Source organism: Tenrec ecaudatus, chromosome 13, assembly GCF_050624435.1.
Source record: "Tenrec ecaudatus isolate mTenEca1 chromosome 13, mTenEca1.hap1, whole genome shotgun sequence".
Taxonomy (NCBI): Eukaryota; Metazoa; Chordata; class Mammalia; order Afrosoricida; family Tenrecidae; genus Tenrec; species Tenrec ecaudatus.
In genome coordinates, this window is record NC_134542.1 from 27391718 (window position 1) to 27417867 (window position 26150).

General features: G+C 36.9%; 1 protein-coding gene across 1 annotated transcript in view; it reads left to right on the plus strand.

Moving 5' to 3' along the window:
- The window catches only part of ERBB4 (erb-b2 receptor tyrosine kinase 4), a 1152669-nt gene that overhangs the window by 851547 nt on the left and 274972 nt on the right, over positions 1-26150 (plus strand). Inside the window, exons 15-17 of the mRNA XM_075528902.1 lie at positions 1218-1372; positions 7575-7649; positions 25607-25739. Coding sequence (XP_075385017.1) covers positions 1218-1372; positions 7575-7649; positions 25607-25739 — 363 coding nt within the window. The remainder of the gene's footprint in view (positions 1-1217; positions 1373-7574; positions 7650-25606; positions 25740-26150) is intronic.

The following is a 26150-nucleotide window of genomic DNA, read 5'->3' on the forward strand; positions in this document are numbered from 1 at the left end:
CTGTCTCTTCTATTTGGAATTTTCCATGTCAGTCATGTTTTGTGTTATCCAACCTGAAAGGTTTGTCTTTCAGCGCTCTATCAGAAAATCATACTTTTAATATATTTGATCGTTAATTTTATTATCATTGATTATAATATATATTAGAAAATTTAGGAAATAATAGTATAGACATTAAAATAGAAATTGTACTAGCTCTAGTCTTCATACTCATATTTATTTAATCTTTATCTTTGACTCAGTTTCTCCACAAAGTTTTCTTATGGTGTTTTCTGTACTTGAAAGTTACATTCCACATTTATAAAATTCTCAGTGTATTTTCACAATTTACTCAAATATTTATAAGTAAACATAATGTGAGAAGGAATGCTTATTTGATATGGGCAATAACTTGGGAATTATTCTATGTGCTCAAATTTTTAATGTTTTCATAATTTGATCATAGCAAATTTTGGAAGTTATTTTCTACTAAAGACCATAATACAATCAAAGAAAAGTTTACATCTCTCCTGTATATGGAAACTGATAATGTCTGGTATCCAAATACCCTTCTGCTCATTAATACTTCAGGAGTATTCACATATTCCCAGTGATTTTAATGGAATGTCCTTCGGGAAAATGTGCTTTTACCAAACACTGTTCCATTGTAATATCATCAGTAATAAATCACGGCTAGAGCATACTGATGGCCTTCTGAAAAAGTCATTGGACAATTTTGATGATCTAATTAAATTATTTTAGAATCAGGATATGGAATTCAGTTGACCCACTAACTATAGATATTAATAAGAAAAGAATTTCAAAAACAGATGTGCTTTTCTAATATTTTCTACTCTGGCAGTGTTTCAAAAATTAACTTTGACGCGCTCTTTGGTGCCCTTTGTCATACTGTAAACACGTTCCATTTTCTTCAAAAACAACAAACCCCCTTCCATTAAGTTGATTTCAACTCATAGTGACCCTCTAGGTCAGGTAGGACTTTGCTAGTTTTTGAGACGGTAACTCTTGACAGGAACAGAAAACCCAATCTCTCTCCTTAGGAGCCACTGGAGATTCACACTGTTGACCTTGTGTATCATAGTCCAACATGTAACCACTATGCCACCAAGGCCCAGTTCCTTTGAAATATTAAAAATCCAGCAAAACCTCAGTAATGAATATTCATTAGTGCATTCTAAAGTAATTGACACCTGCTTTTCCTTCTTTTTCAAACACAGGGACCTGACAACTGTACAAAGTGCTCCCATTTTAAGGATGGCCCAAACTGTGTAGAAAAGTGTCCAGATGGCTTACAGGGAGCAAACAGTTTCATTTTCAAGTATGCCGATCAGGATCGAGAATGTCACCCGTGCCATCCGAACTGCACTCAAGGGTACGTAAGTTTCTTTGCTGCCAAGGACTCAAAGGGTTAGGCACAGAGTCAAAGTCAAACATTCCTCTCTTTCTCGGCCACTGTCTACGGATTTTATAGTATTCTCACACACCACCACTGCTCTTTATATGTAATAGATTGATTTTAAGGGAACCCATTTCTAAAATAATGTGTTTTAAGGAATCACACTTTAAAATGTTTCCATTTCACCATTATAGAAAACTATTCTACTAAGCCCTTCATGCAGCTGGTAACAGGTATGCTTTAAATGGAATGAAGTACTCCTCCAAATTAACCTCGATGCTCATGATAACAGGAAGACAAGATGGTAATTCTGATGTTACACTTAGTAAATCTTTAACCTACGTTTTCGGCTTCCTTGTTGTCACCATTAGTTGAAGATGAAGATATGTTCTTTTGAGAAATATGACTGAATTACTTCATCAACAAAATTTTAACAAAGGGCGTGGTGACAATAAAAGACGAAAGACACTGTGATGTGTATGTTAATTCCTTCTGTCGAAGTCATTGAAATACAGGTTATTCTAAACTTTATTTGAGCAACATGGAGATTCAAGATGGGCGCACTTTTTTCTGTTTTTCCAAAAGTATGCGTTATGTAATGAATAATAATTATGTTGCTATGATTATTATAATGATTGCCTGATAAATGTACATGACAGAAGAAAATTACTGCCTCATCCCGTAATTATCAACAATGATTTCTTAAAAGACCCCAAGTCTTTGTAAGATCGTTTCTCTCTTTTCTAATCAATAGAGGAGTAAGTTTAAAAATAAATGCAGTTTCGAATACCGCCTCCCTCCGGTCCATAAAGTCCTCGGTTGTGCACGCATGCGCGGGCGCAGGGTCACTGGCGCGCAGCACACATGCACTCATGATGCGCTCTGGTTGAGGATCGTCTTGGGTACTTTCTATCTGACAGGAAATTGTGAGCTTCTCCGAAGAGATTCTGTGCCAGTCAAGTTCTCACTGTTAGGGAATAGTGAAATCATTAAACAAGGAGCATCATTTGTTCTGGAAAGAAGACGTCCATTTGTGGACACCTCTAGAGTATCCTGCAGGCAAGAGTCACCGTAAGTCATTGTGTGAAGTAGCAGATGCTCAAAAGGTAAAGCAACATCCTGTCATTCAAATTCAAATCCAGCTCGGAAAAACTGCCGCCTCACAGGTGTCGACATGAGCACATAGGTCGAGGATACCGACTTAGACATACGGACACTTTTCTTCAAGGAAAAGAGGATTGATAACCTGCTACCCTTGTGGGGTGTGGGCCCCCTTGAGTTAAGTGTATTTTCGGAAAGAGCGCTGGTCCTGCTGGACAGGAGACTCCGCAGCGGAGGAGATAACTGCCTGCTGAAATAACCTGCACAAGAGGGTTTTATTGTTTTGCCGCTAAAATTAAACCAGTAAATTATTCAATATAATGTTGATGTCAACAGCTGTTGCCATTCAAAATTAGACCTTTTGTTGGTTTCGCTAATCTAATTACAATGAAGCCATTCGGGAAATGAAAGTAAGATCACAGAGAGGGATGTGGGACCATAGTCCTCTCCACGCCCTTTAAAATCACTGCGATGCAGTTAAAGAAAACACGTCTATAGTGGGGGCAGGAGAAGTAGGAGTGGATGAAAATCGATCCATTTATGAGAGTAAGGAAATGTAGATCTAAGTCAAAAAGTAGGATGAAGGCATCGTTCGGAACAAATTTCTCCAGATAATTTGGGAACTCAAAGGAAGTTCCAGGTAGCAGTTTAGGGACCCCACGCAAAGGAGAGGGAGTCGCTTGGCGAACTCAGAGCTGCAGGATTTCAGTAGAGCAGAGTGCCCATCATGCCCTTGGGGCAGCTTCCAAGGAGAAGGGATTATCTGATGACCCATCTGATCTGACTCTGATTGTTTCTTTATCTTATTTAACTTCTTCTTCGTCATTTCAGATAAACTTCGTAGTATCTGTATTCATTCCTTTCATCAAAGCTCTGTGATCGCAGCCCCAGAGTACAAGTTAGGGATTCAGAATCCTGTATGTGCCCCACTGTTCCACAGCACGGTGTTTGAAGATCCCTGAACAGGGCGATGAAGTGACCCGTGCAGTCTGTCCTTTCCAAATCAAGTATGACGTTCTGATGTTCCAAGAAAGAGCACAGGGCAGTGGCGATGATGGTTTGAATGGCTGTTATTAGTCCTAACTGCATGTAATAACTCAGTGATCAGTTCAATGTGAACGCATCAGACCAGCTGCACATCTGAAAAACAAATTCGCTTTTCTATGCCAACGTTATGTCAGATGACTCCTGAGCCAATTAATGGAAATAGTCTTTCAAATCATATTTTTCAGGAGGAAAGTTCTTGCTTTGAATCCTCTTTAATGATTTTCTGCTAACAAAATTATCTGTGTAATACTTTAAAAGCATTTCTGATTCTAAAAGTACATTAAATATATTCTCTCTAATAAGCTAGATACTTTTAAAATAAGTTATCCATTTAGCCCCTATCACATGCTCACTAATGACCCGAGAGTGAAAGGGGAAAAGAAAACAAAAACAAAAATAAGAACAATGTTCCTTCCTGCCTTGGGCTCCAATGACAATAACTCCATTCATTTTACTATGTTTTCAATTATTTTGTATTCAAAATCTTTCTGTACCAGATAGAGTGATTGATGAGCAGGTGTAGAATTGAGAAAGATACAAAAGCATTGTGTGTTTTTATTCACACAATATATGCCATCCATTAGAACCTTCTACACAGATGTTTGGGATAATGCAGGAAATAGAAAACCTAGAAATGTTTTTCACACTTAAAAATAGAAAAACAAAAGTTCCAAGAAAGTTTATGAACTAAATTTAATATATAGTCATAGTGTAAAGCCCAGGGATTATCATTTCCTCATGAGAGTTCCTGCTAGCTTGTCCATTTGCTTTCCAACTAAACCAATATATTAAATAAAGACTAGAGAAGCTTATTACCCAGAGAATATGAAATCACCAATAAATGTTTTGTTAATATTAAAAGCATGATTCCATGTTATTAAATTTATAGATGCCTGAATATTTCTATCAGTCCTTTGAATATATTCAAAAGTTATATCATGAAAGGATTCTCCCTGAGAAAGAAAGACAAGAGGGTCATTTACAGAATTATTAAATTCTATATTTAGAATAAAATATAAAAGTTTCCCATTTCCATTTTAAAATATGGAACAGGTTTTGTCAGAATATCTCAGCTGTACAGGCAACATGGTTACCTTTAGGTTCTGGACAATGAATAAATAAACAAGAATAATTGAAAGATTTGAATTATGATGTTGATAAAGAATATTGAAGGTACCTGGAAGCCAGGAGAGCCAATCGGCATTTAATCCTGGAAGTACAGCATGAATGTGCCTTGGAAGCAAGGTGACAATGGCTTATCTCATGTACTTTGGGCATATTATCTGGAGGTGGACACTATGTTTGCTAGGGGATCTACGAAGAAGACAGCCATCAACAAGATGGATTGACACAGTAGCCGCAACAATGGCTTCCATCAGAAATGCATGTGAGAACGGCACAGGATAACGTGTTTTGTTCAGTTGTACATACGACCTCTAAGTCAGAACCAAATCAATAGCACCTAGTAACAACAAAGTGCCTATACATCAGCAAGAAGTAGCAACTATTAAATACAGCTCACTTGTCATAATTTTCAATATTTTAATGAATAATATTATGATTTGACTTTCCCATTTGGGGGTTTGTATTAGAGATTTAGTATTCCATACCCCAATTCTGGCTTTTAATTTGGGGGTTTGTGCCTTCAAATTTCGGGCCCAATCTGATACTCTGGACTCTTCTTATTATCCCTATTGCCTTATATTTTGCTCTTGAACTATTCGGAGTTCATATAGTCTATGTACTGTATGTTTCTTGGTCGGTGCATTTGTCCTCGCTTTTATTGCCCTTTAGAAGTCACTACTGCTCCAATACCAGTTCTCAGTATCCTAAACTTCGGTAGCCTAACTTCTCCATGTGGTGTACGATGAAGATTTGAAGCTAGTTTATGTCTTCCCTGCAATTAGACCCCTGATCCTCCCTTTTCAAGTTTATTATTTCTTGAGGCACCTCAGAAGACAAACCTGATGATCTACTTCCAAATGGCCACAGCCTGGAAGATCCCATAACCCATTCCGTTCTATCATTATGAATTGGAGTCAACTCAATGGCAGCTACCGACAACAGGACATCTATCACACGCTACAAACCATATCTGCTTATACACCTGTCTCCCTCGTAAAGTGCGATCTCAGGGAGAAGAAACAAAGTAACCATCTCCATCCTCCCTCGGGCTCCTGGAGCAAGAAGGGCACTTGGTTGGAGTGCAGTGCAGAGTTTTTGAAAAAATAAAAAAGGATGAACAAAATCATTACATTACTCATACTTTTCCCTCAAGTAGAATTTCATTTTCCAATATTTTTGTCCAAAGACACAGACTGCAAACTAACCAGAGTCTTATTTGGAAATAAGTAGCCTATTAATTTTACTCAAGGGCAGCAGTCTATTAAAAAAAGCAAAAGCCTTTTGGAAAAGAATAGCAACCTAGAAAAAAGGAATACAATGATAAGAAAGCCATTTTTGAAAGGTTATAAACCCTTTCAGTGGTTAATTGTCCAGTGTTACATGTGGTTTTTAACATGGATTACTGTATCGATACAATGCTATGTGCTCCAGTTACTTTTCACTTGCTCCTTTGCTTGAGACTTATGTCACAGATATGTACCTATATTTCTATAGGTTAAAATTTACTGTACTGTTAAATTACACAAAATAAAAATAGAAATAAAATAATTCTTGACTTCATAGAAATGTTGAAAAAAATATTATAGAAATATGCAATAACATAGTCACTGTACATATATTAATGCACTGATTTTAGTGTCATTTAAATGCTACTTAAATTGACTTTTCATATGAACAGCTATTTATGTCACATAAAGATTTTAATTTCAGCTTGAGTTCACATGAAGAAAATACATAATCTCTAAATTAGCAACTATATTAGATAGTTCTATAAATCTTAGCTGTTGAAGGGATCTCAGTATTGCCCTGCAGCTATTTATCTTTGCTGAGAGAAAAGGGAAAAGAAAAACAAATTTTAGTTCATGGAAGATGGAAAAATAATATTGCTGTAATAGTTCAGAATGAAATCCTAGCACCTATACTTCACAATTGTGTATACTTATATAATTCCATTTGAATGTTAATCTCAGCGGGTTCTTTAGGGTCCTGGATCTGTTTATTCATTTCCTTTCATAATATGTATTTACTTATGTCAGATTTCAATATTGGCAGTTAAAAGAAAAAAAACAACCCTATTTGGTTTGCCCATCAGGGCACTGCTATTTTTAAAAGAAACTGTGAGAAATTGGATTATATTAAATCAGATATATACGCTAAAATGAATTTGTAATCAAAGTGCTGGCTTAAAGACAATCACAACCAAGGAATGGCATAGCAGAATTATGTGAAGGATTCATGAGAATAACATTAAAGCAGGATAAATCATTTTCTGCCAACATCAATATTCAATGAGCATTCAGTAGTAGACTATTCTATTGAATAACTCATTTCCTTTTTAAAAACTGGTTTTGATTTTTACTTAAACTAAGGCCATTAAAAGAAACAATATACATGAAACAAGTAGAGCCACTGAAATATCAAGTTATCAAGACATATAGTCATGAATTTTGCAAATGAACCGAGAGTATTAGAAATGAACAGTGTGTTTGGACATTATCCAGCGATACAGGGTGATATATCTTTTACCATGAACTTGTTTCTTTGAACTCCACTTGGGTGGGTAATTGCAATTCACATCTGCAAACCCATTAAGCAATAATCTTCTCATCAACATCAAAATCTTGGTGTTCTAAAATTGTCCAATAATTATAATTAAGAAGTTGGCACAATCATTATCTATCTCATTTTTAAGTGACTAATATCTCTTTCCTTGTATTTTTAAAATTTGGTTTTCTGCAGGTGCATAGGCTCAAGTATTGAAGACTGCATTGGCCTGATGGATAGGTACTTGGTGTGCTTGCTTCCCATGTCCCTCCTCCGAGGCTCCATGTGTGAGCACTGGTGCATGTGTGTGCATGTCCCTGTGAATGGAGAGTGATGTTTTCTGTTCTGTGATTGCCTGCAGGTGTGGCGGTCCCACTAGTCATGACTGCATTTACTATCCATGGACGGGCCATTCCACTTTACCACAACATCCTAGGTAACATCTACCATCTTTCCATTTTGTCACTCAAATCCTCTCCAGATGACCATGGATTAAAAAATAATACTAACCAGTTGCACCAAATTTATAATGTCTGATTTTAGAGTGTTACGCAGCAGACATAGTACACTTTATTTTTTAAGCCACGTTGCTTGTCACTTTTCCCTCTGTTCACAATGGTTTCAATGCCTGTATCAGTGATTCCCTTCTTCCAGTGGTATGCCGTGCAACGACGATACTGAATTGCTCATCTGCAACCTCAGTAGACAGTTTTCATTCTCAAGTCTGTAGATGAGTGTTGAAAAGAAAGAGGACTTTTTAAAGGATCAATTTGTAAAAGTTGACATATTTTGGTAAGGTGTTTCTTGTTCAGCCTAATTTGATTTCTGACTTTATATTTTTTCAACTGGTTGGTATATTCTTTGGGAACCACAGCTACCATAAAGCCAATGTAGAAAATATTCTGTGTACCTAAAAGTACAACTTGGAATTAAAAAACAAAGCTCATACCAATCTGTTCACACACAGAAATGGACACCTGATGTCTATAGCGTGTTGTTTTTTTTCACTCAATGCTCTTCCATCATAGTGTACTCATGCATGACATAATTTAGCAATGAAAATGAGCCAACAGCTAATGCACCCAACATGGACGGATCTCAAATATATTTTGCTAATCGAAAGATGCCAAATGTAAAGGACACTATACGCTATTTTATATATGCCAGTCTCAAAAAGGCAAAGTACAGAAAATGGGCCAGTACAGAAAATGGGCCAGTCATTGCCAGAAGCTTGGAGTTAGGTATGAGATCGAGCAGGGACATACGGATATTTAGAGGACTGTTGGAACTCCTCAGTACTGGGAGCATGGTAATGGTTGTACACGTAGTTAAAAATCATCAAGCTTTGAATTTTAAAGAGTACATTTTTAATGTAAATTATACCTTGATACACCCTACATTTTTGTAAGGAAAATAGTAGCCTTACATTTTTATGTTAAAATAGTAAAATCCTTTGAATCTTTATGGTAAGATTACAATTAGCAAAATGTGAGTTGTAAAGCAAAATTACAATGATCAAAATTTGAATTTTCAAGCAAACAGTGCCTTTGAAGTAAACTTGTTTATTGGAGTGTAACACACATCATAAAAGTGCATATAATCTAAGTGTGAAACAGTGAATGACTGAAAATGAAACATATTGGAACAGGATCAAGAAACAAAAATTATCAGGACTCCAACCTCCTTGAACATCCTTCTGAGGGAGACAGTAACCACTGTTCTAAATTTTAATACTACAATTCAGCTAATCTGATTTTGCTTTATATGTAAATTGATTCCTATCATAAATGTTGTTTGCATCTGGCTTCTTTCAGTATACATGATATTTATGAGATTGCTTCATGCCATTGAATTGAATCATCTTTTTTTTACTTCTATAGTATTGATTTTAATATTCTAAAAATATAAAATTAGTGATATGTTATACTAATACATTCTAATGATGTAAGTGGAGAAATCAATTTCTATGAAGAGAGGGGCTATTGCTGATTTATTTCTCCAGCACCGGGTGCAATCAGAAGTACACAGTGCAGGTGTTTATTGTAAGGTCAATAGGAAGAGCTAGAATACAAGAGAATTTTATATATATATATATATATATTATTTATATATAATTTATATTTCCTTGTGCATATATATTTCACTAAAATATATGTGTGTAAATATAGTTCATGAAAAAGACAGTGGAATTCATATAGAGAGTGAGAGATTATGAATGAAAAAACCTGAAACCCAAAGTACATTTTTATATGCCAAGTTCCATTTTAGATTGTTTCAAATTCATGAAATAATTGCTTTTTTCATGAGAGCTTGACATTCTTTCATTTGTTTGATGATTTTCTTATAATAATTCCAGAGGATTGCTGAGAGGCTGTACTATCAGGATGGGGAGCCACTCCATCGGAGAGAGATGTAAAGAGTTATGGTCTGAGAAACCACTGGGGTAGATTTTTTCTGTCCGTTTGGGCCACTGTCAGTCACCAGTGACTTGGTGCAGTGAGTTTGGTTTGGTTTGATACACTCCCACGTATGCTCCCTTTGAAGTCCGTTTTTCTGAATGCAAATCTAAGCTCCATAACATGATATGTGAGATATTAGACTATTTGAATATGTCTTATATTGACTACTTGAATATTTCTTATATGCTCTGAGGCTGTGTCTTTGTGTACAAAATGGGGACATTGACAGGAATAATAGATTAGTTGTGAAGATTGATTGAATACATGTTTGTAAATTTCCATGATAGTGTTACACTCATAAAAATCACACATTAATTTTTTTCAATCTTATTTTTCTATGTATAAGGATTCCCAGCTTTTGAGGTGGGAGATATGTATCTCAGAGTAAGAAAGTAAGTTTCTCAAAATCTCCTAGGGAATGTTGATATATCCCGCTATATTTTTCCTACTAAAGATTTTGGTGAACACTTATATGAAAGAGATGAAACTTTCTCTCCACTTTAAGCAATGTGCTTTTTAAAGCAATCAGATATACGAGGTCAAAAGGACAACACTTGTCCAAAAGCACAGAGAGCAAAAGAAGGGACAAGGGAAACTGGATGGATAGAAACTAGAGAGGCAAGGTGGAACTGGGAAGATGGTTGACACATCGCAGGGATAACTACCAATGTCAAGGAACAATTGATGCAGGAATTACGGAATGAGAAATTAATTTGCTCTATATTACAATAAAATTTCCAAAATGGATAAAAGAGGGCTTTAAAACGTTTGTGGAAAATTGAATTATCTTTTCATTTCATTTCCCAGAATCCCTTTGAAACACACTCAGATGCTGCAAAGCTAAATCCCAAATAAGCAATGAGACAAGCAATGACCCCCAGTGTGTTTGTACCAGCTACTATGAGTCGAAATCAATTTGATTGTAATGGCTTTTGATTTTAGTTTAAACTTGTGTTTTAAAATGATATGGCTCTGAATTCTGCTTTATCAACTCATCAGATTTAATTGACATGCCATATCCTGTTTATAAAATATGTTGGAATTTACATGAAAAAAATTAGCCTGGACACACTGGGAAAATGTGAAGTATTAGTCATCTGGGCACAAATTGGATAATAAGCAGAAGTAACAGATACCTCAAACTTCAGGATCCAAAGTACTGCAGTACATGCTTATCTCTCAGACGGAGGAGACTAACTCAGTAATACTTGAAGTTCTTTTCCATCCCCAGCTCTCTGGTAGACTTTAAACTTTGTCTTAGTTGACTAGAGTGAGCCTAATATTAGAGGAAGGTCGTTGGTGGGCACCAATAGTTCAGCGATCAACAACTAATCAAATGTTGACGGTCCCCACTCACTCTAAGGCACCTGGGGAGCACCCCCTGCCGCTTGCTTGGGAAACCTCTTGGAATGAAGTTCTGTGCTTCATATGAGGCCACCGTGGGTCAGATTCAACTTGATGGCAGCCAACATCAACTAAAGAAACAATACCAAAGCAATTGAAACTAATTGTTTTTCGTTTGATGAAATGTTGTGGAGGAATATTATCAAAGGCCTAATTTTCTTTTAAGGACCGATCCTTACAATTTCCATGTCCACTCGGCCTTTCAAAATATTGGTAATTCATACTGTCGATTACGACCCAGTATGCTGTACTCTGGTTCCTGACCTAGCTGGGGTGGATGGGGGGTCGGGGGGGAGGGGGCGGAGAGGACTGAAGATTTAAATGAAAGCAGATGAAATGTTTCCTATGTGGATCAGCTTTCATTTTCTACATGGTGCTATTCTTTCCCAAGCTGGCAATTTGTGAATTGGTTTTCAGCACTTCATTCAACGTACTGGCTGCTGCTGGAATTTACCCCAGGAAGACTGGCTAAAATAGAATAGAACTCATTCATTGATTTATTCATTAGTCGTTATCTTTCGTCTCTTGGAATATATCGCTCAGATTGAACATAATATTTGCTATGTTAGAGCCTTTCTCTACTGTTTGTTTGTTTGTTTGTTTTCTGCCGGGCCTTAACAATAATATTTAGCTTTGATGATTTTTGCTTTTCCATCAAGAAACTTCTGAAAAAACACACTAAGCAAAAGTTTACATGTTTAGTTATTTGGGTAATATCAATTTTAACTTGGACATATTCTATTTCATACATATTTTGATCATCAAAAGTGCTTAGATTCTATTCTGTTTTTGTTTCTTGGACAAGCATAAATCTAAAACTTTAATCTTCACCTATTACTCCATTAGTATTTAAATTTACTAATCTCAATATAGCCTTCCCTGGGCAAGGTGTGTTGTGGTTACATGTGGGCCAATCGGTTCCACCTCATAGTGATCCCAAGTAGAAGACGATGAAACATTGCTTGACCCTCCCCCTTCTCACGGTGGCTTTTCCCTTTGAGCCTATCTTCGCGGCTACAATGTCAATCCTTCTTGCCAAGGGCCTTCTTGTTTTATCTGCCCCTCTATTTTACCAAGCACTATGTCCTTTTCTGGGGACTGGTCTCTCCTGTTACCATATCCAAAGAATGTGAGGTTAAGTCTAAATCCTTGCTCTAAGGAACATTCGGACAGATGTGTTTGGTCTACAGGCAGTGCATAGTACTTGTTCATATATATATTTGATTATAGATATACATATACATATGTCTATAGATATTGATATATATAAACTCATTGCCATTGAGTCAATACTGACTCATAGCCACCCTATAGGGCAGTGTGTGGGACTGTTGTTAACTGTTTACAGGAGTAGGAAGCCTCATTTTTCTCTTGAGGAGCAGTTGTTGGTTTTGAACTGCTGAACTTGCTCGTTGCAGCCCAACTTTTGACCACTAGGCCACTAGCACCAAGATACATATATACACACACACACACACATATATACATGCATGCACACACATGCGCACACACACACACCATTTATTAATATAAGATACATTGGTAGAGCAAATTTATCCCAGGAATGACACATGTAGATTTCGTCTCCTTGTGGTCATAATGTGGTAAGAGTTTTACAGGTTTTCTCATGTTGACACAGAGTGTATAGTTTATCATCTTCAATGGAATACTGATGGGACAAGTCAGACACCCCAAGAAAAATATGTCTGTTGTTCTTAACCCACTTAGTAGAGCTAGCTATGTGTATGCACCATAGATTTTAAGTGCTTCTACAAAAGAATGCTAAAATATGAAAATCTGAGTCTGCATTTAAAGTTCCAAATATTACCTACTTTTGAAATAGAAAAAGCATTTAAAATATACTGTACAGACTCTACTATATTTTTATTTTGTACTCTATATTAATATTTAGATAATATTTTATTTTTGTTTGTCACTAGTAAACAATATTTAAGCAGAAAAATTTCTTAAGTACAGGTTGTTTCTATTTTTATATTTGATATACATTCAGAAACAGTTAAAATTATCTCTCATTGTATTTAGGCATACATTGAATTAGACCCTAAGTACATATCTTTACTTTGTTTCATATTGCCTATTTAACTCAAGGAAGCTAATTAACTGGGACCCCCTGCTGTGATGTGGTTGCATAAAATGATGTGTAGATATTAACTCAAATTGCTCTCTTTGTGCTTTTTATTACTTCAGCACATTCCCTAACTAATCACTCTGTCATAAGCATACAATTATTTTCCATACTGTGCTTAGAAAACCCCCAAACCCACTGCCATTGAATTGATTCTGACTCAAAACCACAATGCACGTTATGCAGGAGCTAATTAACAGGGCGTACTTTGGTTTACCAACAAAATTCCCGCCAAGAAATTTCATTCTCCACTACCATCTGCCCTCAAATCCAAGGCAGTACAATTATATTGTAATTTCTGATAACTCAGTATTAAAAGATGGAAAACTGCTATGTTCTGTAAAACTTCACCCAATTACAATAATTTTTTGAAATAATGAATGACAAGAAATAGGAAAGTTACTTCTAATAAACTCTGAACACGTGTAACCATTGTGATTTTTATAGCACTCTGTTCCCTGCTTCTAGTAAAGCATCCCATGTGCTGGAGTCCTTTATGGATTAATTATGTTACTTTTATGGTAGTGAAATAAAACAGCAACAAAACAATGACAGAAGCCCCCAAACCTTGTACAATAAAAGTATACTACTTGAAGGGGAAAAATCCTTTTTATTTCTATAAAAACAAAAATCTGTTTTTAAAGAAATGTCTGTCTTAGATTTGTACCCCAAGCCAGAATTCAGATTTAAATCTCACAGCAGATAGAAAAATTATTGTGAGTCCCAGGAAAGAAAGGCCCAATCAGAAAAATCCAAACATCCTCTCTTATTATTTTACCCCATGATAGTGTTGCTTTTTAAAATTTTTCTAATTTTGGAGTTCATTTTTGCTAGCCTTCAAAAAATCCTAATTTGTATCTGCCACGTGTGCTATTTTACACATTTGACAATCACATGAGAATGGTTTTCACCATTGAAAATTTACAGATGAGAAAATATTCTAGTAATTAAGCAATTGACAAACTACTACTTTTCTGGTAAATGACAAAGCCTAGATTTGAGTTCTGGTTTGTTTGCTTTTAAAGGCAGAGTTTATGTGTTTGTGTGTGGGAGTAGGGGGCTCTTATTTTATCCCTGGCTATGGTGTTTGGTTGTGATCCACATGGTCAGCAGTTTCAAGCCACCAGCAGCAATGCAGGGGCAAGACTGAGCTTTCTACTCCCTCCAACTGTTACAGTCTCTGCAAACCAGACAACCAGACAGGCTGGCTTTGAATCCACATTGACCCAATGGCAGTGCATTTGGTGCATGAGTGGAAGAAGAGTTAAGAGCTACTTTTTTTATCATTTTATTAAGCCACTTCTCGTTGGATATAAATTTCTTATTTTCACACAGTATATCTAAATTTATTCTGGTTTCCTGTATCAATGCTCACTCAGAATAATGCCATAATCTAGGCAGACAGGCTTTAAATGGCAATGCACTATACATTTTGAAGCATGGAAGAGTGAAGTTAAAATATATTGATTTCTCTCTCCACAAACATTTGAAGCCCCCTAGGATATCTTAAATAGAGGGTTAAGTGATCTAATATATAAGAATAAACACAATCACTTATTATTATTAGTTAATGTAAGAGCTAGTTAAAAATTCCAGAAAGAGGCAGCCATACTGTGGCTCCTTATTAGAACCAAATGGGTCACAATTTTAATAAGTTCTCTTCCTACCTAGCCCGACAGTGTACGGGGCCTCTTGTTTGGATGTTTGGTATTTGAATGAAGGTACCACATAGTAAGTAGATGGACGCAAGATTCGGAACTCAAAAGACAGAACTGCATCATCTGTATTACTTCAGTTTTTAACATTGGATGAAATTCCATAGACAGAAAGAAAGAATAGATGGAAACAGGAGTGAGGAAAGGATACTTTATCAGTTGGAAGAAGGGCAAAGGAGACTAACAAAGGAGACTAAGGCAAAGGAAGGATAGCTGGAAGATCTGGAAGCCAAAGGAAGAATATGGATTTGTTCCCATGAGAAGAGTGGTGAGACTTTGTCTGTGTGACGTGGGTCAGAGAGGAAATATTGAGAAGACATGGAGAATCTTGAAAGGCAAGGGGCATTTTCACTGGAGTTTTGGGAGAGAAGTGGGTTTCATAATTAAAATTGGTCTGTAAGAGGAAGGAATGGAGAAAACAGAAGCAATTGTATAGATAAATATAAATATTTCAGTATACTTTACTGTAAAGGGGAAGAGAATAAATCAAGGGATGGGCTTTGGCTTTTTAAATATTTTTCTCCCCTTACGTGAAGAATCAGAACCTGCTAGGACTGTCTGAGTAAAACTGACTTCATCAGAAAGGATAGAAAGCAATGAGTAAGTGGCATGGTTGGCCATAGAACGTACTAGGGAAATGCAACCAATGTAACAGGAAGCTACTCCAGAGCTGTGTAGCTAAGAAAAGATTCAGAGAGATTTGATAGTGCTAGGAGACAATTCAAAGCTTATCCTATTTACAAAGAAAATATGAATAGTGTCATCAATTGGGATGAGAGGGAGGCAATATTGGAAATTTGAAGTAAGAAGAATATGAAGTAATTGCATGTAGACCTATAGTGAAATTGCTGGACAGAGACAAAATGTTCCCTTGATATTTGTAGTCCTATATCAAAGTTAACCTAGTCAATATGCTGTTTTATTAGCCATGTTATTGTAGTTCAGATATAGGCTCAGGCACTTAGAGAATTGGATTGATTCATGATTCAAGTTTCACCAGGGGAGCACTTAAACAAGGCTGTAGGGGCCAGTGACTGGAGGATAGAAAAATAAATAAATGAACAAATGATAACCAAAAAACTCCAATCTCAATACCTAGATTCTGTCTTGTGGTAACCCTGTAGGACAGAGCGGAACTGCCCCTGTCGCTTTCCAAGGCTGTAAATCTTCATGGGAGCAGAACACCAGTCTTTCACCTGCAAATACTCTGGTGATTTTAAACTTCTGACCTTGATGTTAGCTGCACAGTGCAGAACCTACTATGCACCAGGGATCCTCTGATGATAACAAAGGGTCATGGAAACTAATTTGAGTCATGGGGAAATTTTCCGCTAATGAAAGTTGATGTACAACAAAGATAATGTAGCATGAGTGGCCTATAGACTTTAATAGCTTCTACTATTATCAAAATAGAGAAACCTGTGTTGATGAGCTAGGAGGGGAAGATATATTCATCTAAAAGTAGGGTCCTTGAAATCAGTATTCTGGACGTGGTGCGGCTATTGCTAATTTAGTTTTATCAATGTAAGAGACTATGGAAAGTGGTAAGCAGAGAATTTTGAAGCCAAGCATATTGAAATGGAGAGAAATGGGACAATGCAACAAATATTTCAGACTTAAAATTGATCACCCACTTATAAATTGACTGGATATGAAGAAATAGGAGAGAAAACAGTTAATAATGATACCTCTATTTCTAGCCTGCAAATTCGATGGATGTTGGTGACATTCACTGAGATGTGGCAGAGTGGGAGGATGAGTTTGCGACGTCATCAATCATGGTAGTTTCCTAAAAACGCTAGAAGAATTGGGGAGACAAAGCAAATGTGAAAGGTTTAGGTTTGAATAATAAAATAAACCATTCACCACTTTATAAGGCAATAATAAATAGAAGATAGAAAAAGCTACAAATAGATACACAGCTACGGTAGAAGAAATCTGAGGGGCTATTCACTGATCTGTATTCTCTGTGAGGAAGTTGAAGAAGTGAACATCTATAATGAGAGAGGATCTGGCGGAGTAGTTACAAATAAACACTCTGATAAGTTTTGCCTTTAAAAATGCCTGCATTAATTCAAAATCAACAATCATCTTCAACGTACTGCTTTATGAGCTTCAACCTTGATGGTCACCCTATTTTATTTTTGCATGGGAAGTGCAGATTGTTGTTTTCTGTCAGTGGCCCACAGCAGCAAGGAGTGAAGTTTGGGCACCTTCCCTGCTATCACTTGCTTACCTAGGAGGCTGTGGTGGTACACTGGTCAAGTTCTCTTCTTCCCCGTGGGTGCTATGGATTTGCTTCGTGGCCGTCATGAGTTTGTCAGCAGTGCATTGGATGTTGCTGTGATGTTGAACAGGTTACACTACTCAATATCATAGCCCCTAAAACAGAGGAGCAATATATTCTGTGTTCAGCAACACAGTCCCTTAAAAGGAGTAGGGAGGAAGGCTTCGTAGTCTAAGTCCAAACCACAGGCACAGTTTGCACACGATGATGTGCCTCGGGGGCCAGCTAAGAGGCAACTAACAACTCACTACTTTCCCTAATTGACCCAACCCGGGCATAACTGAAATTTTGCACTAATCAGGTGGTATGACTACATGCTTGAGCATAGATCCCTCAAACAGAAAAGTGAGCATATGTAATTTTTTAAAAAAATGCTGAAGAAAAGGAAGCTTACAGAAGTATAGGAGCTCATAATTTTTTCAAGGAAATACTTTTTGTTTCTTTATTATTGTAGATTGCCTCCTAAATGACTATTTGCAGAACAAAGAAATTTTCAAAAGCTCTTTTCTGAATGTCCATGGGCAATACATAGCATCTGATATGGCTCGATTGCAAGACATCCATATTATTTTCATCATAGAAAAAATAAACAAGCAACAGATTGGAAAACTAATACTTTTTCTATAAACAAAGTCTGCTTCATGTAGATGTATTTGTGTCCTCCATCATAGGAATGAATTATTTTGCATGTAAATGAAATGGTTTCAGGCAAATTGTAGGTTGTCTTGCAATTACATTATTTCAGTGTCATTTGAATGGACTTTGGTTCACACCTCCTTCCCCCCTTTCTCTCTATCTAGTGGCTCTGATTCTGTATCTAGCATCTGCAAAATTATAACATCTTATAAGCAACAGCTTTGGGGAAAAATTGTTTTCCCCATAATTAGAAATGTGTTCTAATTAGAGATTGGGTGTTTCTATAACTTGAAAAAGGAGTTATATTACTAAACATTGTTATTAGATGCTATAACTGTTTTCATGAATCATAATAAGCCACCCCTTAGAATATGAAAAAAATCACCCAATCAATGTTAAAAACAGTATTTAAAGTGGGGTACAATGACCAAAAGCCTTTGTAAAGGAGGGTTTGTTTGTCTTTTCTCCAAGTCCTCTGTGGAGTTTTTAAAAACACAGTCGACAGAAACAGCCTCACCCTTTCATTTATTTCCTTGGGTTACTTCCAATTTACTCTGTGCTCAGACATTAGAAAAATTAGGTATTTATGTTTTGCCTAGTTAAAGCTAGTGAAGACTTTTTACGTCCCCTTTATTGATCTTCCAGTACAAATTTTTGGGCGAGATAAATAAGGTGGGGCAATATTTTACTGTGCATACATTTTAATCATTAATTGGTAATGAGTGACAGCCAACATGCCATCCATAGGGACATATTTCACTTCCACAATTCAAAGACTGCATTCCTGAGCAAATTTTCAAGTTTCCACCCAGTGGGAAATACAGGCCCTCTCCTCTCCCCACAGCAGATCCCCTGTCCCCTCTCAGTGAGCTTATTAACGGCTGCTGTAGCTAAAGTCCAGCAAGTGTCCAAGTGTGAATGCTGACGCAGTGGGCTTAATGGACTCTTAGGGCTGTTAAGTGTGAAAGGGCCTTGCCTTCTTCTGTTGGTACAAAGACGATGATCTTGGGAGAAGGTATTGGCCTGTTCAAACCCAGGAAAGAAAGGACAAGTAGAAAACCGAGCACTGTCCCTTTCTCAGTTGGGACTGTATTTGACAACCAGTGAAAAATCATTCTACTTTAATTCTTAAATCCAACTGAAGCTGTGTTTTATTACTTTACCTGCCAGGAAATGTAGAAGGAAGACAGCTGTCGGCGTGACGCCCATGAATCAGTAGCATGGGCTCAACATCTTTGTGGTTCTCTTGGGTGGAAGAAGATGGAGGCTGTAGCTCTCGGACTTTGTATAAAGGTTAAGAATGGACAGAAAGACTCCACCAGCTGTCCTTTTCATTACAAAGTCAAATCTTTCCAGGAGCTTTTACATAGACTTTTGCTTCAATCTCATTGGCCAGAAATATGTTATCACACCCAGATGCAGGGAGCCTGGAGAAGCTATTCTTTAAAAAAAAAACAAAACTCTCAACATAGGAAGGTGTCAAGAAGTGAGGAATAGGAGGAACTTTCCTACATTGTGGAAACATTGGGCCCCCAAATGAATATACGTGAGTCCAGGGAAGAGCTCTAGGCTGGAGATATAAAGTTGCTGATCATCATTACAAATAAAGCAATTGATGATAACATAACTAGCACATCTAAAGAGTAAGTACAAAGTAAGAGTCAAAGAAAGCTTACAGCTACTGTTCATGGAACCAGAGGGACAAGAGCAAAAAATAACAGTGAGCAAGCAAAGAGCAGAGAAAATGGTGTGACAGAGTTCAAGGGAAGATCATGTTTCAAGATAGGAGAGTGACCCCATACAAAATGCTAAGGAGAGACTGATTGAGGTCAGGCCTGAAAATCACGTTCTGATTTGACAAAAGGACACCATTGATGACCTTGATTTGAGCTGAGGGAGTGATTCAAAATAGTCTTGCACCTTTTCGCGCCAGAGAGGGCGCTCTGCCTCACAGTGGTCTGTGCACAGCTAACAGAGGTTGCATGCTCCTCTGCCACCCTGAGAGCTGCGCCTGTGGTTGAGGCCATTGTTGCAGCTGCCATGTCTCTTCGTTCACCATTTTGAGGGTTTCCCTCGTTTCCTTGATCATCTCTTCTATCAAGCTTAATGTCCTTCCCCAGAGACTGGTCCCTTCTGATAACATGTCCTAAGTACGTGGGACGACGTCTGATCATCCTTTCGTCTAATTCATATTCTAGTTGGAAGTCTCCTAGGATAGATTTGTTTTTATTATTGTTGTTTTTCTGGCAGTCCATGGTATATTTAATATTCTTGGCTCGTGGCGAATTCACATTGGCTCATTAAAGCACTTGGTGATGGGTGATACAAAGTTTGATTTTGTTTTCTCTGAGAAATATGCAACAAAGCCAGTAGGATGTGAGGATAAGCCACAAGCTGATAGAGGGCCAAGGGTGGAGAATGGCAACACTTTCAAGTACAAAACAAAAAAAGGCCATTACCATTGAGTCCATCCCAACTCAGCAACCTTGTTGGGCAGACAGAGTTGAACTGCCCGATTGTGTTTCCTAGGGGCCCTGGTGGTATCATCGGGTGCACGTCAGGCTTCTATCCACAGAGATTTATAGCCTGAGAAACTCCATCTATGTTCCAGATGAACTTAAATGAGCTTGATGGTAATAAGTTTGCTTTGGCTTGTTTTCTTTTCTAATCTCTGCAGGAACCGGTCATTAGAATTTTCTTTCACACTTGCCATTGGGTGGATTTGAACAGCCAAGTTTTAGGTTGACATTGAGAAGGACATCATGTTTGGTAAAGTAGAGGGGCACACTACAGAATAAGGCCCTGGACAAGGTGGATTGACACAGGGACTGAGTTATGATGGAAGTACATAGGTGTTTCATCCTCTTGTATACGGGCTGATGTTAGAACCAACTCTATGGCTTCTAACAACAGCAGTATATATCCACTTTAGCACTTGCAGAAATTCAGAGTAGGATGGTACATGTATATCCTCAGGATGAAATAGTTAGCTATGAGAATGTTTGCTGCACGTTTGAACGGAAATGATTGTATACTTTCTTTAGAATTACATATCTTATTGAAAGTCTTGAATACTCTTTATAAAGACAAGGAAGGAATTGCAATGTACCTATTAGAAAGTGTTTCCAGAAGCTAATCCTAGAGAGAAAAGAATCCATCTGCATGTTGGTTTAACGAACCAGTTAAGTATGAAATACTTTAGCAGTATGATGCTATTGAGTAAAATGTCACGTTTATATATTTAAAATGGGGTTTGGGAATAAAAGACTCATCTTAACACATGGAGACAAGCCAAGAAAGGTTCATTCATATCTGTCTTGGACAGGTAGAGTCCACTATGCTTCCTTGGCATCAGGTGTAATGTTTTAGTCATATTTAAGAGACGATCTCAATCCTAATCAAAGGAAGCAGACATACTGTACACCCTGGGTTTCATCAAGTAAAGACTGTACCTGTCAACTGATGTCTACCTCAGCATTTGACCTAGATCGCTTTCATTTGTTCAAAAAGAAAGACGCGTCATGTTTTATCAGCAGGTGGAATTCTAGGTCACAATGTAAGCACAATTTTTAGGAGGGAAAATGCTATTAATGTGACCCTCCTTGCCGTAGGCAGTGAACCATAAGTGTCTTCTGGGGGAACGTCAACATTCCCAACCCTTTTGGGGCTCTTGTTTCATCTGACTGCGTTGAACAACACAGGACAGCATAGAAGTGCAGTAGGCACTGTCAGCTAAATACCACTCACCTTTGCCTTTCTTAAAAGAAATCAGATTTTTGGTAAGACCCCAAATAAAATCCTCAAAACTGTCTTCTTCTCACTAAGAAAAATAAAATGAACCAGCTAGCTTCAAAGTAACGGCATTTTAAAGCATTCATGAATATCAAGGATATAAAGCATTTAATAAACTTGAACACAGTAAGGCAGATAAAATGATAATGTGCTGAGAATTATATGAGTAATTTTTCTTAGCACATAAAAAGATAAATGATTAGTTGATCTCATCCTTACTGGTTTAAGCCTATGCTTGACCTTGAAGTGGTCTATTTTCTATTCTTCAAAGAGTTTGGTCATTTTTAAATGGAGAGCCAAACAAACAAGCAAATAACATTCCTGTGGCAGGTAGGGGATTTCAGAGTCTTCAGATGCAATGTGTTTGACCCTTATGATCTTATTAGTGTCAGAATTAAGATTCTTAGGGACCCATCTGCCTCACATACAGTAAAAATTTTTTTTTAAAAAAACTTTCCTTTCAGTATCATAGTTTAGTTGGCAATAGCCATCGTTAGGCTCAGGAGAGACATAAGCATGCAGCAACTGAAAGAAGCAACTTTAGTAGCTATCTCTCTTCCATCAGAGGTACCACATAAAGCAAAAATATTCTATTCCCTACTTTTAAGCATTAAACTGCAGGGGAAATGTAGCATATATCCTACACCTGAAAATAGTTAAGAATCTTCAAAATGGAATAAGTAGATAATGTATGAGTATAAATAATAAAAACTGATGTTTCAGATTAACTTGGATTCATGGAACACAATGTTAATTGCAACAAACATAATGATTATTAAGTGTCTTAGAGACATTAACCTATAATGAATAGAAAATATATGCAAAAGTACTTAGATGGTAAAAGTAGACAAGGAATAGTAAAATGAATCTTAATTGAAAAACTATTAAGCCAAGTAAACATTCAACAGAAAAAAAGGCCATCATTATAAAAGTGAACTTTTAGATAATGACTTTTTTGTTTAATTTTCTGAAACTTAACCCGATAAGTAAAAAATGATTCTTTCAAAACAAAAAGAAAATTCAAAAATATACTTTAACAAAAACACAAAACTTGAGAGCAAATGTTCCTACCATTGTGAGGCAATGATTCTTACATCATATTGTGTATTATCCCAGATTTTTGTCCACATGGACTATAGACTCAATAATCAGCAGCAGCAGATACTCACCTATGAGTTTCTCATATTAGGTTTCATATTATGATTTTCAAATGAGGCTCCAAACATCTTACAGGTTCACTTGTCTAAACTGAGTTAGTGCTAAACTCATCTGCCTATGATACCTACTTTCTTTTTTATCTAAGTGAACATTTTTCAAAATGATATTCACTTCTTAAAATGAATAATCAGCTTGTCCCACAGAATGACCAACTTGACCTACTTCATCCTTTACAGCCAAGACTAATTCTCACCACAAATGAAGGATTTGGGCTCTTGAAATAAGCAACAAAATATAGGTATTTGTGTGTGATTGTCAGCAGAAAGTGTAGTCCGTGTTTTCTCAGTTTGTTTGTATTTCTACTGTCCTAGAAAAGCAACAGGAGAAACAGAAAGTAAAGAAATCCGAATGATCCAAAAGAATTATTGAGGGAAAATACTGAAAGAGAATAATAATTTAAAAATATATTAAAAAGTTCTCTATTGACTTTTTAATCAATTTATTTTCACTACCCCAATCAATCAAGTAGTTATAAGGTGACTGTTAAGTTCCATTTGAATTTCATGTAGAGAATTTTTTTTATTCTATTGGAGGAAGTTTTTATTTGTTTTTAAATGAATAACAAGCAAATCCAAGAGAGACTAGATATACTTTTAAAAATTACAAATATACAAAGTTTTAGAATTTGGTCCAATTTTACTATTAACCAATCATTAAACACTATTCTTAATTATAAAGATTGTCCATAAATGAAAAACTAAACTGGGGAAGTTAAAATATTACCCTTTTACAATTGTAACTTTTCAGTGATCTCATATGTACTTCAGCTGAAAAATATGGCTTGGGATTAAGAACCTAAAACCTTTTCTAAAATTATATTTAAGTGATCTGATCCAAAATACCATACATGGAAAAACACATCACAATGATAAGTTTGTGTCCATTGTATAATGTAATTTTCTTAGCATAGATTTTTTTATCTTTCAAAAATCCCATTTAAGAGAATCCTCGTGAATTATGGCAACATTTCAGCATGCTATTCTACTGTAAGCCGTCATGAAGCAACCTTTAGGATGAACTAATTTTTAAGGTTTTCTGAACATTTGTATAACAATATAGCAATCATAATCTTTTAAAGCTATGACTACATTTATTGAAGAAGTAACACCGCTTTTGTTATTTTTAAAGCTCTTCAGATGTTTAACATTTTATTTAACAATATCCACTATCATTATTTCTAAGATATCTTTGAGCAAAAGTGCATTTTGCAAGAGCAAGTTTTTCTTTTTCTAAGAGACTGTAGCTGTATGGTAATAGTAGCTGCTTCTAGAAATAGGAATGCAAAATATAAAATGCTCTTTGGAAAGCATGGGAGTAAAGGGAATTCTTTTTTTAGTTTTGATATCTCCCATGGTTCCATGATCAAATATTTATTAGGTAGTATCTCGATGATTTGCCCCGAGCTATTTGCTTGACATGTGAAATTAATATAAGCCTGGACCCTTACTAGAGAAAGCTCATGGAGTATAGCAGCATAAGGTGTTATAAAAATATCACTGTCCGAGCATAGCAAAAATTTGTCTTGGAAATTAATATGATGTGATCAGTTTCAAAATTTACATAATTTTGAAGAGATAAAATTTCATGAGATAAAAAATGTGTTAGAGAAATATTTTGACAATCAGAATATCTCATCTCTTGTTCATCTCCCTCTTTAGTTACACTGTTTCATATAATACCTAATGAGAGGGTCTGTTTTAATTAGCATATGAGATGGAGGTGTACTTTGGGGTTTCATATTTTTGTCTTCACTATCTCTCACGTAACTCTTATCTTCTCCCGGACAGGTTGTCCTATCAGAATTGCCCATTAGGATTCCAGACAGCAATAATAACATAACAACTCTCTTCTGGGTGCCCTAGTCCTCTAGAGGTGTGAGCTTAGGCCGCAGGGCCATCATCCACCTTTGCTTCAGAGCCAAGGTTCTCCAGCAGGACCACCTTGGGCGGACAGCAGCCCATGTCTACAGACAAGTTCATGTCTAGAGAAAAGGAGGGTTCTTCCCATCTAGTGGATTGGAGGCCAGGAACGTAGCTAGCCACCCTTCAACAGCACAGAATGGTCTCCCCCCAAATTCACGGCCATCCAGTGGGCAGGGACTCGTAGCAGTCATAGGACAGGATGGGACTGCCCATGTGAGTTTCCTAGAGCGTACCTGATAATGGGAGAAGAAAGCCCCGTCTTCCCCGCGGAGTGCATGGTGACTCCAAACCTTGCCTATCAGAAGTCATTGTGCCACCAGAATGCCGTGGTCCCGTGGAAGAGCCACATAATTAGCCCCAATTGTCATGCCACTGTTGAGAAAGTTTTTTTTAAAAAAAGGTTGAACTTTCACACAAATCACAAGGTTTTTTTAAGCTGAAAATAATATGACATAGCACAATATTATAAACAATTTGCTTTTTAAAAATATGACAGCTAAAATTGGAATTAAAGCAATTAAGAATATACCCATATCACCATTTTGACCTAAACTCTTCATTCTATTACAAATCTTACATCAAACTGCATGGTGTGGTTCCTGATCCTCAAACACTGGTTTTATGTTTTATGTGCATGGTTTATACTTAAGATCAATAAACGTTCTCACCAGGAAAAGAGTTTTGTCATGCTGTAATGCATTTTTGAATTTATGCTTCTCCTGACTAGATTTGTGATCCGTGGATCACATTGTGCACCTCTGCTCCTTGCTCGGTCTCCTCTCCTTTCCTAATGGCTTTTCCTCCCGGTTGGCAGAACGCCTCTGATTGCGGCCGGCGTCATCGGCGGCCTCTTCCTCCTGGTCATCACGGGCTTGGCGTTCGCTGTGTACGCGCGGAGGAAGAGCATCAGGAAGAAAAGGGCTTTAAGAAGATTCCTGGAAACGGAGGTGCGGTGTGTGTGTGTGGGGGGGGGGATCTCGTGTTTTTGTTATTCAGTGCCGAACGTTAGGGTTCAGTTTCTTTGTTCTTGTTTTTTTTTTTTTATTCTGCTCCATCTCCTGCTGAGACTCTGTGTTTCCTATGTCAAATAGGGTTAGCCAAAATTTCTGTGAGTGAAAAGTGATCCACACCCTTTGGAGCCTTGACGAGGGGGAATGGCAGGGGTAGCAGGAATGAGCCATTGGCGATTCAAGACAGACCTGTTTCTTGCCTTAAGAGAAGGGTTCTCATTGGCCAAATCTGGGTAGAGGGTACATCAGTAATGGTGGATGTAGAAAAGATTAGAATGAGTTTTCTTTTGTCTGGTTTAAAAACTGCCAGGTAGAAAAACAATATACAGTTTAAATAAACCCCCCCAA